The sequence below is a fragment of the Lepus europaeus genome, chromosome 21 (genome assembly GCF_033115175.1).
Source record: "Lepus europaeus isolate LE1 chromosome 21, mLepTim1.pri, whole genome shotgun sequence".
Classification (NCBI taxonomy): Eukaryota; Metazoa; Chordata; class Mammalia; order Lagomorpha; family Leporidae; genus Lepus; species Lepus europaeus.
This window is the reverse complement of record NC_084847.1, coordinates 54,388,897-54,406,078: the sequence shown is the minus strand read 5'-3', so window position 1 is coordinate 54,406,078 and position 17,182 is coordinate 54,388,897. Positions and strand designations below refer to the sequence as shown.

General features: G+C 51.9%; 1 protein-coding gene across 4 annotated transcripts in view; it reads left to right on the top strand.

The window, feature by feature from the left end:
* ZSCAN25 (zinc finger and SCAN domain containing 25) overlaps positions 1-16,902 on the top strand; it is a 57,582-nt gene extending 40,680 nt beyond the window's left edge. For 3 of the 4 annotated variants that reach the window (XM_062180829.1, XM_062180827.1, XM_062180826.1), the window contains exons 2-6: positions 108-510; positions 2,980-3,184; positions 3,756-3,847; positions 6,252-6,375; positions 15,458-16,902. In XM_062180829.1, the coding sequence (XP_062036813.1) occupies positions 115-510; positions 2,980-3,184; positions 3,756-3,847; positions 6,252-6,375; positions 15,458-16,290 (1,650 nt within the window). In that variant the 5' untranslated portion in view covers positions 108-114 and the 3' untranslated portion in view covers positions 16,291-16,902. Of the gene's footprint in view, positions 1-103; positions 511-2,979; positions 3,185-3,755; positions 3,848-6,251; positions 6,376-15,457 lie in introns of all 4 variants that reach the window. The other variant, XM_062180828.1, reaches the window with a different exon arrangement.
* The last annotated feature ends 280 nt before the right edge of the window (positions 16,903-17,182 follow it).

Sequence of the window (17,182 nt, the reverse complement as noted above, 5' to 3'; positions counted from 1 at the left end):
ACCTCATCATAGGCGGCAGTATTCTAGCGGAATGTTCATGGATGTAGAGACAGAACTGGGATGGAGTGATCTTTCTTGTGTTCTTGTCATTCTCTTTTGGGAGGAAGTGTGAAGATGCTTAAAGAGCGCCCAGGGATGGCGGAAGATCCTCAGCAGCAAGCGGGCGTTCCTGTGGTGAAGCTGGAGAAAGAGTTGCCGTGGGGCAGGGGAAGGGAAGACTCGAGCCCCGAAACTTTCCGTCTGCGGTTCCGGCAGTTCCGCTACCAGGAGGCGGCCGGTCCCCAGGAAGCCCTCAAGGAGCTGCAGGAGCTCTGTCGCCGGTGGCTGCGGCCCGAGCTGCACACCAAGGAGCAGATCCTGGAGCTGCTGGTGCTGGAGCAGTTCCTGACCATCCTGCCCCGAGAGTTCTATGCCTGGATTTGGGAGCATGGCCTGGAGAGTGGCAAGGCCCTGGTGGCCCTGGTGGAGGGCTTGACAGAGAGAACGGAAAGAACGCTGGACGCCAAGGCGGTGGGTGAGAAGGGGGTGTCCAGATCCTGTGCTCTTGGCGTGGGAAGGGAGTTTTCAGGAATGGAGGGGCTTGAGGAAGCAGTGGGAACGGACGAGGCCCAGAACCCTCCCCCCCAAGACTCCCTGGAGTGTTCTTTTTTAAGTGGTGATGCCCTTTTTAGACAATCTGTCATTTCAGGTTTTCTTTTTTTCCTCCAAAGATTTATTGTTTGTTTATTTGAAAGAGCAACAGAGGCAGGTGAGGTGGGGGAAGATCTTCCATCTGCTGGTTCACTCCCCAGATGGCCGCAACAGCCAGGTCTGGGCCGTGCAGGAGCCAGGAGTGTCTTCGAGGTCTGCCACGTGGATGGTGGGGGCCCAAGCATGTACTGCTTCCCCAGGCACATTAGCAGGGAGTCGGTCAGAAGTGGAGCAGCCAGGACTCACACTGGTGCTCCAGTGTGGGTGCTGGCGTTGCAAGAGGCAGCTTAACACCGGCTCCTGGCGTCCTTTGGAGAGCAGAGGATTTTCAGCAGGAAAAGCCATTCCCATAGATGACACTGAGGGACTTGAATCCCCTGCCTAGTCCTCAGGATGAGGCTTGGCCCTGCTTTCCTTTTGAACCTTAGGCCCAAAAAAGGATTCCTTGTAGATCAGGCTTCCCTTTGGACAGAGGTGCCCATGGGCATACAGGGGATGCCGCTTGCCGAATACCTGTCTGGGACATTTCCTCCTGGGGCTCCTGTGGTGATTCTGTGATGCTGTTCTGATGGCACAGTGATTTTGGCCGCAGACGCCCCCTCAGGACTCTGCCATGGGGTGGGCAGTCTATGGTGCAGTGGCCCAGCTGAGGGCTAGGTCAGGAGAGCAGGATGGATGTCATTGTTCTCTGCCAAGTCCTGATCACTTTTTTTTTTTTTTGACAGGCAGAGTGGACAGTGAGAGAGACAGAGAGAAAGGTCTGTCTTTCTTTTTTTTTTTTTTACAGGCAGAGTGGATAGTGAGAGAGAGACAGAGAGAAAGGTCTTCCTTTTTGCCGTTGGTTCACCCTCCAATGGCCGCTGCGGCCGGCGCATCTCGCTGATCTGAAGGCAGGAGCCAGGTGCTTCTCCTGGTCTCCCATGCAGGTGCAGGGCCCAAGGACTTGGGCCATCCTCAACTGCCTTCCCGGGCCATAGCAGAGAGCTGGCCTGGAAGAGAGGCAACCAGGATAGAATCCGGCGCCCCAACCGGGACTAGAACCCGGTGTGCCGGCGCCGCAAGGTGGAGGATTAGCCTGTTAAGCCTTTCTTTACCGTTGATTCACCCTCCAATGGCCACTGTGGCCGGTGCGCTACGGCCAGTGCACCGCGCTGATCTGGAGCCAGGAGCCAGGTGCTTCTCCTGGTCTCCCATGCGGGTGCAGGGCCCAAGCTCTTGGGCCATCCTCCACTGCCTTCCCGGGCCATAGCAGAGAGCTGGCCTGGAAGAGGGGCAACCGGGATAGAATCCGGCGCTCCAACCGGGACTAGAAACCGGTGTGCCGGTGCCGCAGGTGGAGGATTTGCCAAGTGAGCCGCAGCGCCGGCCCCTATCACTTTTTTAAGATTTTATTTATTTATTTGAGAGAGAGTTACAGACAGAGGGAGGGAAAGACAGATCTTCTGTCCGCTGGTTCATTCCCCAAATGGCCATAATAACCAGAGCTGGGGCAAGCCAAAGCCAGGAGCTAGGAGCTTCATCCGGGTCTCCCACGCGGGTGCAGGGACCCAAGCGCTTGGGCCATCTACTGCTTTCCCAGGACATAGCAGAGAGATGGATTGGAAGAGGAACAGCTGGGACTTGAACTGCTGGTGCCCATATGGAATGCTGGCGCCACAGGTGGAGGCTTCACTCACTACCCCACAGCGCCGACCCGCAAGTCCCAATCATACTGTGGTCCAGCCTAAGTGGCTGCTATCCCCAACTTCCTGTCTTCTGTCAAGTCCTAAGAGGGTGGTTTTTCATTCTCCTAACCCAGGAGCTTAAAAGTAGTCCAGGAAGGGCCTCGTTTTTGTGGGTGCATCCTCTGGTTTCCCTTGCTCTGGCTGGAGCAGCTGTTTAGTACTCGCTATTTCACTGCAGGGTGTAGACTTCGGGATTTTTCTTTTCAGTTTTGGTGAGTGGTAGTGCTTTTTCCAGTTAGTGGTGTGGTGGCTTCAAGTCCTCAGCAGGGCGCTCATGGGCTCCCTGTGACATTCTTGGTGAAATTTGATCGATAGCGAGGTGGGCCGAAGGGGCCTTTGTCCAGTGGCATGAACAGATAAAAGCTGCTCTGGGCCTAATGCAGGGAGTTTAGTTCCCTGTTCACCTCCTCACTGATGTTCGGGGGAAGAGCTCAGCCAGCTTTTTCTTACTCTCCCTTGAAGCATGAGTGGTTCTTTTCCTGGTTCTCCTTGGGTTTTAATTCAGCCCCTCTCACAACAACCTTGCCCAAGCCTCATTCTAATCAGTGCTGGGAACTCTCCGTAGGTTCCGTGTCACGTGCAGGCAGAGCAGGAGGAGACAGCGCTTTGCAGCAGCACCTGGGAGTCTGGCGTTCACCCGGGGCCCGTAGAGGTCAAGCCCGAGTGGGGGCTGCCTCCTGGGGAAGGCGTTCGAGGCCTAGACCCCAGCATCGAGGAACAGCACCTCAGTCAGGACCCTGGAGGTGGGACGCAAGCCTTCCAGGAGCAGGGTAAGGTGCAGACTGCTCCGCGGCTGCCCCCTCCCCTTGTCCCTCAAAACCCAGAGCCCAGCAGTGGGCACACTGAGTGTCCTGTGAGGTGTAACTCTGCATCTCCCTGGCTGCCCCTGGACTTCAGTAGAAACAGACGAGTGCCTTGACTCTGGTTTCTAGGGTGGTGGTGAGGGGTTATCTGGGGTCGCGTGCTCTTAGTCTTTCTTCTCCTTTCCCTCACGTTCCTTTCAGAAGCCACCAGGAGCCATGGGGCTGACCTAGGGGAGTATCTTTTAAGTGGGCAGAAAAACCTTCTCATTCCTGACAGTAACAGGTGACTGTCGAGTTATGCATCTAGAGGAGGTTACTCGCAGCGTGGGATCAGGGAGCATGGCGAGCCCTGGAGAGCCAGGCTGCCCTGGTCTTCCCAGCAGAGAACAGGGCGGGGGACCCCCAAGCCTTTGCACTGTGACTTCAGTGCGATTCCACCTGGAATCTGGTTCCTGAGGATGTGTATTGGGTGGGGGCGCCCTCTGATGGCTGACTGCTGGGCTGTGCTGACCCTTCTCTTGCCTTCTTCCCGGCTCAGTGCTGCCAATGCTTCCGGCTGGTGCAGGCCTCCCTGCAGTGAACACCAGAGACCAAGAGATGGCAGCCGGGTTCCTCACGGCTGGATCCCAGGTGAGCTGTGACTGTCCCTTCAGGGAGCCTGAGGTTCACCTCCCCAGGGATTCCCGCACACCAGGTGCCAGCGCAGTGCTAAGTCTTCCTGCCAGTCTGCTGCTGACGGATGTGACAGCCTGGTTTTCTTTTCTCTGTTTCCCTCTCTAGTAATTGCATTGAGCCTCTGCCTGGACCCTTAGCCACAGGGTCTCTGTTGCTTCAGATCTTAAAATTGTGAGGAAGAAGACCTTATTGCGAGAAACCCGTAGGCACATCCGGGCTGTGGTGGTTAGTCTGGAGTGGCTGCCCTTGAGGGACGCTTTGGTGCTGCTCTTCCTCTGGGACTGTCAGCAGTGATGCGGCTGACTGAGGGGGGAGCTCCCGGGAGTGAAGCAGAGTGGTCCATCCTCGCAGCTGCAGGGGGTTGGGCCCATCACTGCTTGCTGACCTCCACACGTGCGGTGGTGAGAGACGTGTGGGGCTCTTGCACTGCTTACATCTCTTACTCCCTTCCAGGGAGCGTGACCAGGGAGGTGGGCTTTCCTGAGGGCCAAGTCTGGAAGAGTTCTTGAGGAAGGAGAAAGGGGATTTTCAGGCAGAAAAACAAAGCAAGTCAGTTGCAGCTTAGCTGAAGCCACATGTGGGTTGAGGTCTGATGCCAGTGTCACTTGCTGTGCCTGTTTTCCGAGGATTGAAGGCGCCAGCTTTACCACCGTGGTACCTCCTCCTGTGCGGTGAATGAGAATGTGAGAGTGCACTCATGTTCACATGACGTTGTTTTTTATTTATTTCGTTTAATGTGAAGGGTAGAGGAACTGATGGTTCATTCCCCAGATGCCACAACAGCCAGGGCTGGGCCATGCCAAAGCTGGGGGAGCTGGGAACTCAGTCTGCGTTTCTCACATGGGTCCCTGGGTGTGCATGATTGGAGTGGAGGTGGGACTTGAACCCAGGCATCTGATAATGAGAGGTGGGTGTCTCAAGTGGCATCTTAACCGTTGGGCCCAACACCCACCCTGTGGCATTGTCATTTATTTATTTATTTGAAAGGCAGAGAGAGAGAGAAAGGTCTTCTATTTGCTGGTTCATTCCCCAAATGGCTGCAGCGGTCGGAGCTGGGCCAGTCCAAACCCAGGAGCTTCTTCTGGTTCTCCCACGCAGGTGCAGGGACCTGTAGGCTATCTGCTATGGCTTGGGAAAGCCTTGCCCACAAGGACAAGGGAATAAAGAAAAACCTATTACTTAAATGGGAAAGCCCATGTATATAGTCAAAATAAAATGAGAAAATAGTGTCAGAAAGTTAGATATGATGGAGTTTGTTCCATTACTTTATTTTTTAAAGATTTATTTATTATTTATTTTTGACAGGCAGAGTGGACAGAGAGAGAGAGAGAGAAAGCTCTTCCTTTTTGCCATTGGTTCACCCTCCAATGGCCGCTGTGGCCACAGCAGAGAGCTGGCCTGGAAGAGGGGCAACCGGGACAGAATCCGACGCCCCAACCGGGACTAGAACCCGGTGTGCCGGCGCTGCAGGCTGAGGATTAGCCTATTGAGCTGCGGCGCCGGCCTGAAGATTTATTTATTTATTTGAAAGGCAGAGTTAGACACAGAGAGAGAGAAGGAGAGGCAGAGAGAGAGAGAGGTTTTTCATCCACTGGTTCACTCCCTGTTGACCACAACAGCCGGAGCTGTGCTGGTCCAAAGCCAGAAGCTTCTTCCGGGTCTCCCACATGCGTGCAGGGGCCCAAGGATTGGGCCATCTTCCACTGCTCTCCCAGGCCATAGCTGAGAGTTGGATTGGAAGTGGAGCAGCTGGGTCTCAAACTGGCGCCCATATGGGATGCCGGTGCTTCAGGCCAGGGCATTAACCCGTTGAGCCACAGTGCTGGCCCCATCCTTTACTTTAAAATATGAAAAAAATTTAGGCTCTCTGTTTATAAACCAAGAGATGCATACTTAACATAAACAACACTGCTAAATAACTAAAAGTATTTATTGCTTTCCCAGGCCATAGCAGAGAGCTGGATCAGAAGTGGAACAGCTTTACCCACTACACCACCAGCACCGGCCCCTGTGGCATTATTAAGACAGAGCTTGGCTGAGTGTGAACTTAGCTGTGGGTGAAAATCCCTGCTCCCGGGCTATGAGGAGGGAGTGGAAGGTGACAGTGGAGTGGGGAAGAATGCTGTGGTTGCTCAGGGCCAGCTGAGCCGCTTCCACGGGGACTCAAAGTCTCGTGGCTCAGACAAACCAGTGACTCTGTCGTGTGGCCCAGAGCTGGGCAGCTCTGTTCCCTGAGCACACAGGGACCCTGTTCTTGTGTCTCCTTGCTCTGCTTTTCCGTAGCACTGTGTTCACGCCTGCCTTTAGACTGCTTCTCCTCAGGGCTTCCTTTGTCCATCACAGTCTCCTGTTGTTTCAGGGTTTGGGGACATTCAAGGACATGGCCATGACCTTCCCTGAGGAGGAGTGGAGGCATGTGACCCCAGCCCAGATAGACTGCTTTGGGGAGTATGTGGAACCACAGGCCTGCGGGGTTTCTGCAGGTAAGACTCTACCCCACAGGTGAGAAATGGAGGAGTTTTGCCCCAGCCCTAGTGCTGCTGACAAAGGAAGGGGATTTCATGGCAGGTGAGGAAAGAACCTGGGCAAGGGGTGCAAGGAGCCAGCTTCATGCACTGCCGTGGCAAGCGAGGAGTCAGACGATGGAGCACAGGACAGGAAGCAGCTATTCTGGTACGAGGCAGCTCAGTCTTGTCGGTCCCTGCACACCTGCTCTGTGTCCATACCTGAAGGGCACTGAGGATCTGAGCAAGAGAAAAGCAGCAGCACGTGAAGCCTCTGGTCACGGATGTGTGTTTCCTGGGCACCGACTGTGCGCAGGCCCGGTTGGGGTGGATTTGGGTTCAGGCAGGAGGTGAATGGGACTAAGGTACTCGAAACCATGGGGACGTGGTGTGTGTGTGTGTATTAGGGGACAAGGCTGCGAGGTCGGGGGTTAGAAATGAGAGAGGTTGGTGTGTGGCTCTGTGTCACAGGAAGTGGAGCCATACTGGGGCCGCCTGAAGTGGTGGCTGGGTGTGAGCTGTGGTTGGGGCCTGGGAAGACGCTGCCCTCTGCAGGATGGGAACTCCCAAGAGGAGGAGCAGCGGGAGTGAGGCAGCTCAGGGCGAGGGCTGTGGGGACAGCCAGGGAGGACACTGCAGCCCCTGGGGCTGCCGGAGCGAGGAGCAGAGTGCAGTCTGTGGCTGCGTGAGGAGAGCAGTGTAGAGAGGCAAACTGTGGTTGGGAAAGGCCCTGTTGGTCCTGACTCTCCTTTTTCCTATCACCACTTCTCGGGATTGTGTCCTGACCCCACCTGGCCAGTTGTTCTCTCATCTTAAAAGACAGGGATGAACAGGGCATGAGAGATTCCATCCTGGCCCCACTACTTAATGACCATGACCTTGGGCCTCTCAGTTGACCTTTGCATGTCTCTGCTTACTTGGTCTTGAAGTGGGGCTGTTTGTGGAGCATGGCCACATGGCATTGTGAAAATGAAGTAACATGTCCAAACATGGGACAAACACAGTAGTTTTTTAATTTAAAAAATTTTAAATAATTATACAATTGTATAATTTTTAAAAATATTTATTTAGTTATTTGAAAGGCATAGTTACAGAGAGGGAGGGAGTGTCAGAGAGAGATCTTTCATTTATTGTTTCACTCTCCAAATGTCTGCAAAAGCCAGGGTTGGGCCATGCTGAAGCCCGGAGCCTGGAACTCCATTTGGGTCTCCCATGTGAGTGGTAGGGACCCAAGTAGTTGGGTCATTTTCTGCTGCTTTCCCAGGTTCATTAGCAAGGAGCTGGATTGGAAGCAGAGCAGCCGGGACTCGAACCAGCACCCATATGGGGGTGCCAGCATTGGAAGCAGTTGCTTAACTTGTTGTGCCACAATGCTGGCCCCTAATTGTATAAATGTTAAGGCATTATTTTATGAGTTGTCAACATTCATTCGTTCACCCACAACAATGTCTTTGCACTCACTATGTGGCCAGTGCTCACCTTGTCATTATGAAGAGTTAAAAGTAGAGATGCTTGCCTCCAGTGTCATGCAGTTCAGCTGAAGAGGCCAAGTGCGTGTGATAGTCATTCTGGAATAGGGTGGGGGGCTGTAGAGAGGGGGCTCAGAGACCTGAGTCCAGGGCAAGGTTGTCACACCATGACGCTGAGGGAGTGGCTGCAAATGCCCACCCTTGTATGTAGAGATGTGTGGCTGCTCTAGGGGGAAGGACGTGGAACGCTGCGGAGAGAATGGCGTACAGGGCTCATGTGGTGGGGATAACTGCATCCCAGCACTCTGTTCCCACCTCAGGGTGTACTTTTGCCAGCAGCGATGGCATGTGGCTGAGGGCTGTGCCCTCTATCCTGACTGCTTTTCACCCCCTGACTGATTTTTCTTTTTCTTTTTTTTTTCCCCCTCCCCCCTCCCCCCTCTCTCCCCTCTCCCCTCTCCTCTCCTCTCTTCTTCTCTTTAAGATTTATTTATTTTGTTTGAAAGGCGGAGTTAATAGAGAGGCAGAGAGATCTTCCATCCAATAGTTCACTCCCCAGATGGCCGCAGCGACTGGAGCTGGGTCAATCAGGAGCCGGGAGCCAGGAGCTTCTTCCAGGTCTCCCACGTGGGTGCAGGGGCCCAAGGACTTGGACCATTTTCCACTGCTTTCCATGGTGCATTAGCAGGGAGCTAGATCAGAAATGGAGCAGCCAGGACTCGAACTGGCACCCACATGGGATGCCGGCATTGCAGGCAGTGGCTTCATCTGCTGCATCATAGCACGAGCCCGTTTTCTTAAAGATTTGCTTTTTATTTATTTGAAAGGCTAAGAATTAGAGGGAAAAATAGAGAGAACGTGATATTCCATTGGCTGGGTCACTCTGCAAATAGCTGCAATGGCCAGGGCTGGGCCAGGATGATGCCAGGAACCTGGAACTCCATTCTGGTCTCCCATATGATGTCTGGGGCCCATTGCTAGGGCTGTCTTCCCGCTGCTTTCCCAGTGCATTAGCAGGGAGCTGAATCAGAAGTGGAGCAGCTGGGACTCAAACCAGCACTTAAGGGGTACTGGCATTGCAGGTGGCAGGTTAACCTGCTGCACCAGAATGCTGGCTCCTCCTGGCTGCCTCTGACCTAGAGGCTGGTTACCAGCTCAGTATTTCAGAGGAACCTAGCCTATCCCTAAGCATTTTCCTGGCAGACTGCCTGCATTTCAACTTTCAGGTCTTCCTGACACATGCTCCCATGTCAGCCTAGCCCTTGAGCTACTCACAGCTGTGTGGGCTGGGCCTGTGGTCTTCCACTGGGAAGAGGGCATGGGTCTTGGAAGCGCTGGGCTAGATGGTTTCTCAGGTCCCTTCCAGCTCCCTGTCTATCCTCATCAAAATGATCAACTAGTAACCTTGTGGTCTGGGTTGTAGTTGGAGTAATGGGGACGGGTAGGCAGACACGGGACTGGAACGGGACTTTGTCATGGACACAGTTGATGACGTGTGCACAAAGCAGACGGGAGAAATCTGTTGGCTGCTCATGGGCTAGTGAGGGGCCTGGTGAGAGCTGGATGTTCAGAAGGGGAAGAAAGGCTGGGGTCAGTGGAGTGAGTCCTCCATGAGGACTGTGGGCTCTCTGTCCTTGTAAACATTTTCAGCACAGAGTAATGTGAGAAAAACTCTGTGGGGGCAGGGTCGAGTCAGCCTACAGGGTGGAAGTAACATGGGCACGAGGCTGAGAGCAGGACACAGGCTTACAGAAGCCGGTTCCCTGGGGTTCCCCCATGGGAGAGGTGAGAGGAGTCAGAGGACTGTCAGTCCTGCCTGGGCGACAGGAAGATCAGTGAGCTCACGTCAGCAAGGGAGCAGATGCTTCCCTGAGTGGGAGGGAGAACGAAGGGCTCCCTTTAATTGAGTTTGACATCCAAGTTGAAGTCCCTGGAAGTAGCTGGACATCAGGTTCTGGTCTCGGGGCTTAAATACCATGCACCATTGCATACCTGCTCTGAACCAAACAACTGTCAGGAGTGTACAGTGAATTTGGAGGTTGAAGAAAGTAAGGCTCACACAGCAATTGAGGAGCCAAGCCAGCATTGTATTTTATGTTTTTAGTTTTTTCATAATATGCATTTCTCTATGAACTTTTTTCCTTTTTTTTTTTTTTTTTCCCAAAGAAAACTTACTTAAGGAATACAAACTTCATGCATTTCATAAGTACAGCTTTAGGAATATAGTGATTCTTCCCACCATTCCCACCCACACTCCCACTCCTCCTCCTCCTCCCTCTCCCATTCCCAGTCTCATTCTCCACTAGGATCTGTTTTCAATTAACTTTATACACAGAAGACCAACTCTGTGCTAAGAGTTCAACAATTTGCACACACACACACAAAACCTGTTTCTCAACAGTTGAGACAAGGGTTGTTTAGTCATTGCATTTTTTTTTTTTTTTTTTTTTTAATTTTTTGACAGAGTGGACAGTGAAAGAGAGAGACAGAAAGGTCTCCCTTTGCCATTGGTTCACCCTCCAGTGGCTGCCACGCTGCGGCCAGCACATCGCGCTGATCCGCAGGCAGGAGCCAGGTGCTTCTCCTGGTCTCCCATGGGGTGCAGGGCCCAAGCACTTGGGCCATCCTCCACTGCACTCCCGGGCCACTGCTGAGAGCTGGCCTGCAAGAGGGGCAACCGGGACAGAATCCGGCGCCTTGACCGAGACTAGAACCCAGTGTGCCGGTGCCGCAGGCGAAGGATTAGCCTATTGAACCGCGGCGCCGGCCCCAGTCATTGCATCTTGAAGTTAATTTCACTTTTGTTTTTAAGAAACTTAATTAACTTTAAAGAAGCACCCAAGAGTGATACATCTTTTGGGAGCACTCAGACATAACTATAACTTATGGAACATAAAAATATCTTCCACTTAATGTATTAAAAGAAAGTAAGTCCTTGAGAATGAGTTTTTTCATTAATTAAGGAAGCACCTAAGAAAATAAGCAACGTAGTTGGACACTTAGGCATAACTAAAACTTATGTGACATAAGATGATCTTTCACTTAATACACTAAAATGAAATAAATCTTTGAGAACAGGTTTTACTGTTACTTCTCATAATACAACTTTTTGAGGACAGAAGTCTTGCATGGGAAGTTAGTGCACAGTGACTCCTGTTAATTTAACAACACTCTTATGTATGACATCAGTGATTGCCCAAGGCTCTTGACATGAGCTGCCTCGGCAGTGGAAGGCTTTTGAATCCACCAACTCTGTCAGTATTTAGACAAGGCCGTAAGCAAAGTGGAAGTTCTCTCCTCCCTTCAGAGAAAAGTACCTCCTCCTTTGATGACCAGTTCTTTCCACTGGGGTCTCACCCACCGAGATCCTTCATGTGGGACATTTTTTGCCACAGTGTCTTGGCTTTCCTTGCCTGAAATGCTCTCATGGGCTTTTTAGCCAGACCAGAATGCCTTGAGGGCTGATTCTGAGGTCAAAGTGCTGCTTAAAGCTATTGTCATTCTGAGTGTTGTGTGGACTGCTTGCCATGTTGGAGCATTCTCTCCTTTTGAATTGTTATTATCACCAGACACTTAATCCTATTTATGTGATCACTTTAACACTTAATCCTGTCTATATGATCACTTTAACACTTAACATGGTATTTTCACCACCCAGCTTAAGGGGATTTCGGGTACCATGGCAAGTTTTTAAACTGTACCCTTAGAAGTAAGTCCATAGGGGGCTGGTGCCGTGGCTTACTAGGCTAATCCTCCGCCTGCAGCACCGTTACCCTGGGTTCTAGTCCTGGTTGGGGCGCCGGATTCTGTCCCAGTTGCTCCTCTTCCAGTCCAGCTCTCCGCTGTGGCCTGGGAAGGCAGTGGAGGATGGCCCAAGTCCTTGGGCCCTGTACCCTCATGGGAGACCAGGAGGAAGCATCTGGCTCCCGGCTTTGGATCGGTGTAGTGCCAGCGGTGGTAGCCATTTGGGGGGTGAACCAATGGAAGGAAGACCTTTCTGTCTCTCACACTATCTAACTCTGCCTGTTTAAAAAAAAAAAAAAAGTCCATAGGAATGCATGCAGATCTCTACAGCTTTACGATTACAAAAGTTGTACATTTCACAATTACAACTTTAGGAACATGGTGATTCTTCCACGCCCACCCTCCTACTCATACTTCCACCCCTCTTCCTCCTCCCTCTCTTATTTCCACTCTTATTTTTATTTTTTACTAAGATCTATTTTCAGTTGACTTTTTTTTTTTTTTTTTTTTTGACAGAGTGGATAGAGAGAGAGACAGAGAGAAAGGTCTTCCTTTTTGCCGTTGGTTCACCCTCCAATGGCCGCTGCGGCTGGTGCATCTCGCTGATCCGAAGCCAGGAGCCAGGTGCTTCTCCTGGTCTCCCATGCGGGTGCAGGGCCCAAGCACTTGGGCCATCCTCCACTGCCTTCCCGGGCCATAGCAGAGAGCTGGCCTGGAAGGGGGGCAACCGGGATAGAATCCGGCGCCCCGACCGGGACTAGCACCCAGTGTGCCGGTGCTGCAAAGCAGAGGATTAGCCTGTTAAGCCATGGCGCAGGCTTCAGTTGACTTTATACACATATGATTAACTCTGTGTTAGGAGTCCAACAAATAAGTATTAAAAAAACCCAAAACTTCCTAAACAGTCAAGACAAGGGCTGTTCAAGTCATTGCTTTCAAAGTGTCAATTTCACTTCTACAGGTCGCCTTTTAGGAGCTCTATTAGTTATCACAGGTCAGGAAGAGTGTACGGTATTTGTCCCTTTGGGTCTGGTTTATTTCACTAAGTATGATTTCCAGATTCATCCATTTTGTTGCAAATGACGGGATTTCCTTTTTTTTTTTTTTTTTTTTTTTTGGCCGTTGTGCGGTATTCCATGGTGTACATATCCCATAATTTCTTTATCTAGTCTTCAATTGATGTGCAGTTGAGTTGATTGCATGTCTTAGCTATTGTGAATTGAGCTGCAATAAACATGGGGTAAAGATAACTCTTTCATATGCTGATTTCATTTCCCTTGGGTAAATTCCCAGGAGTGGGATGGCTCAAGCCAGCATTTATTTGTTTTTAAGATTTATTTATTTATTTGAAAAAGTTACACAGATAGGAGAGGCAGAGAGAGAGAGGGAGGGCCTCCATCTGCTGGTTCACTCCCCAGTTGGTCTCAATGGCTGGAGCTGCACCGATCTGGGTCCCCTACGTGAGTGCAGGGGCCCAAGGAAAGCTAGATTGGAAGTGGAGCAGCTGGGACTCTAATAGGCGCCCTTATGGGATGTTGGCACTGCAGGCAGTGGCTTTACCCGCTACACCACAGCACCAGCCCCTCAAGCCAGCATTTTAAACCAGATCTCTTGACTGCCAGCTCCAGTTTCTTTGCATGAGAGCAGCTTTCTCCCAGTGTATTTGTGTCGATATTTCATTTTATTCATTTTTTGCCAGCTTTATATCTTTTTTTTTTTAATTTTTTTTGACAGGCAGAGTGGGAGAGAGAGAGAAAGGTCTTCCTTTTGCCGTTGGTTCACCCTCCAATGGCCGCCGCGGCTGGCGCATTGCGCCAATCCGAAACCAGGAGCCAGGTGCTTCTCCTGGTCTCCCATGCGGGTGCAGGGCCCAAGGACTTGGGCCATCCTCCACTGCCTTCCCGGGCCACATCAGAGAGCTGGCCTGGAAGAGGGGCAACTGGGACAGAATTCGGCACCCTGACCGGGACTAGAACCCAGTGTGCCGGCGCCTCAGGCAAAGGATTAGCCTATTGAGCTGCGGTGCCGGCCGCCAGCTTTATATCTTTAACATTTGCTATAAAAAAGATTTCAGACATCAGGAAAGCTGAGACCAGTACAGTGACCACACCTGTACCTTTATCTAGACTTAGCCATCGTTGGACATTCACCGTATTTATCTATGAAATGTGTGTGTGTGAGAGAGGGAGGGAGGCACCTTGGTACTTCAACATATATCTCCTAATATTGGCAGTCCTAACACAATCCAGTCTCATAATTCCACTTAAGAAATGAAACATAAGTTACCTGTTTATGGTATCTTAGCACTCAGATTTCCCTAGGATCTAGATAGGTTAAGCATTGTACTTAGTTTTGCTTCATAACACATCAAAGCTAGAAACTACCCAAACTAGTAAATAGCTTGTGATGTAGCAGAGTACTGTACACCAGTGAAAAGAACAAACCACAGCTACACCCCATGAGTTGAGTGAATTTTACAAATACAGCACTGAGCAGCAGAAGCCAGAAACGTATAACTCAGCTACATGTAGTTCAGGGACAGTGTGGGTGGTGTGTTCTCCTTGGAGACTTAGTAGTGGAGGCAGGGCTTCTGCGTGCTGGACGTGCTGTGTGTGCGTCGTGAACGCTCTTGAGCTCTACATTTACATAGGCTCTGACTTGGATGAAAGGCTCACAGAACAGAAGAGTGAATAAGAGGTGGTTGCTGTGCCCTTCATGTCTGTCAGACCAGGAAGCATGGAGCACTGGCTGCTTCTAGCTTCTCATGGCTTTCCCGGAAAGGGCTCTTTCCTCAATGTGGGTTTTTTTTCTTTCTTTTTTTTTTTATAAGACCTGTTATTTATTTGAAAGGGAGAGTTTATATATATATATATGTGTGTGTGTGTGTGTGTGTATAGAGAGATCGATCTTTTATGCCCTGTTTCACTTCCCAAATGACAGGCAGGCCAGGCTGAATCCAGGAGCCAGGAGCTTCCTCTGTGTCCCCCATGTGGGTGCAGGGGCCCAAGCACTTGGACCATCTTCTGCTTTCCAGGTATATTAGCAGGGAGCTGGATCGGAAGAAGAGCAGCCAGGACTTGAACCATCACCCAGATGGGATGCTGGCATTGCGGATGGAGGCTTTACCCGCTATGCCACAATGCTGGCCCTATTGCTCTTCCCTAATACCTTTTTTTCTTCCCTTCGTCCTCTTCTATGAACGACTGTTCTGTTAACTTAGGGAAAGTACAAGAAGGATCAGAGGGAGGATGGGAGGTTCAAGCCCGGGCCCTTCAGTTCTGTGAAATACACCCGTGTGGAGGCACCATGTGGCTGGAGCCTTGCTGACAGCCTGGGCTCCATTCAGTCAGCCTTTCACAAGCATCTCCCCCTAGTCAGTCCTCTGCCTGGCTTCTGGGAGGCAGAGGGAGGAGCAGTGTGAGCAGGGCAGATTGTTGAGCAAGTGCGCCGGGCCGTGGAGAGCTGCACACTGCCCCCTATCGCTGCAGCAGGTTTGCAGTCGCCTGGGGAGGGTCGAACGTCTGATGGAGGCAGGCTGCTCCCACAGGGTCTTGTGGTAGTGCTAAGTGCTGAAGAGGCCCAGGAGAGAGTGAGCAGGGTGTGTCTTGGATACAGAATCAGCATGCTAGATTTTAAAGGAGTTAACTGGGAGGGCCTTCAAATTCGTCAGACTCCTCTGTGAAGAGGGAATTGGGAGGAAGTAAAGGAAAAGCCCAAGTTTTAGTTTCAGGTCCTCTATACAGTGAGAGCGGCTCCTCAAAGGGGGCAAGAGGAGCTGTTGATGGGACACGGGTGAAAGCGTGGCTTCCATAGGCTTTCCTGAAAAGGCCTCATCCTTTCTCCTGTAGGCCTCGGGAGCAAGGAGAAGGAGGCGAAGCCCCAGCAGGAAGACGTCAAAGAGGCGTTTGCTGGGCTGACAGCAGAGAGGTTTGGGGACTCCGCTCTCCAGGGTCCTGGGCTTGGCCGGGCCTCTGAGCAGGAGCCCGGTGGCTCTGCGGGCTGCCTGCCAGGGCTTCCTCCCCCACAGCAGGGTGCTGCCCCGCTCCCCGACGACCTCAAGGCCCACGGCTCCTTCTGGAAGCCCTTCCAGTGCCGGGAGTGCGGGAAAGGCTTCAGTCGGAGCTCCAACCTGGTCCGACACCAGCGAACGCACGAGGAGGAGAAATCCTACGGCTGTGTGGAGTGTGGGAAGGGCTTCGCCTTGCGAGAGTACCTCCTGAAGCACCAGAGGACCCACCTGGGAAAGAGGCCCTATGTGTGCAGCGAGTGCTGGAAGACCTTCAGCCAGAGACACCACCTGGAGGTCCACCAGCGGAGCCACACCGGGGAGAAGCCCTACAAGTGTGGGGACTGCTGGAAGAGCTTCAGCCGCAGGCAGCACCTGCAGGTCCACCGCAGGACGCACACTGGGGAGAAGCCCTACACGTGCGAGTGCGGCAAGAGCTTCAGCAGGAACGCCAACCTGGCTGTGCACCGGCGCGCCCACACCGGGGAGAAGCCGTACGGATGCCAGGTGTGTGGCAAGCGCTTCAGTAAGGGGGAGCGGCTGGTCCGACACCAGAGGATCCACACGGGAGAGAAGCCCTACCACTGCCCAGCCTGTGGGCGGAGCTTCAACCAGCGATCCATCCTCAATCGGCACCAGAAGACCCAGCACCGCCAGGAGCCCCCGTTGCCCTGAGGATGGCCTCATCACTTACCTTGCTGCTGGGCTTAGCGGGGAGCCTGGAGGGTGGGGTGCGCAAGGACACCTTGACATACAGTCTCTCGTCACTCCCAAGCCCAGGGAGAGGGCATGGCCTGGCTGCTCGCATCTCACCCCCGTGGTGCTAACGATTTCTGTTTCCGTCTTTTACTGCAGACTGAGGTTTGTTCCTTCAGCGGATGTTCACGCCCCCCCCACCCTAAGTGTGGTGGTGAAGGCCAAGTTTTCTCACTGTTGGTAGCTTGAGCCTCTTTTTTCTGAGGGCTGTATCCTGCCTGCCTCTCTCCTCACCACTCTCTTCCATTTAACAAAAATTTCTGAATTCCTGCCATGCCCCTGGCACTGAATGCTGGGACAAGGGAGACGGGTAAGGCCTGAGTTGGGAGCATGTGTGAAACCATAACCCCGGGTGTGCATTTGTTCTGTGGTGAATGCCATACCCCTCTGACTGTAGCATTCCACCCTCATTGTAAAATTTCTCTGATCTGTTACTCCTCACATTATAACAACTGTCAACACAACCACTATTGGAAATTAATATTTTGCTATTGATCACTGAATAAACACGAGAGTATTTTTAAGAAAAAATCTATTCTGTAAAAAAACCTATTTAGTGAGTTGGAAAGATGACCTGGTATCAGTGTCCTATGTTTGATGGTGCTGTACAGTGTATAAAGTACTTTTCTACGACTTCTCCTGCGATTCATTGCACAAGTTACTTTTTGAGGCCCTGGAGTGTGCCAGAAACTCTTGTGGGTGCTCAAGATGCATCATTGTCAAAATAGGGGGAAGGAATGGCCTGACCTCGAAGAGCTTGTTTTAGTGACTGCTTAGCTTCAGGATCTGGATATTCCCATGAATCCCTGGG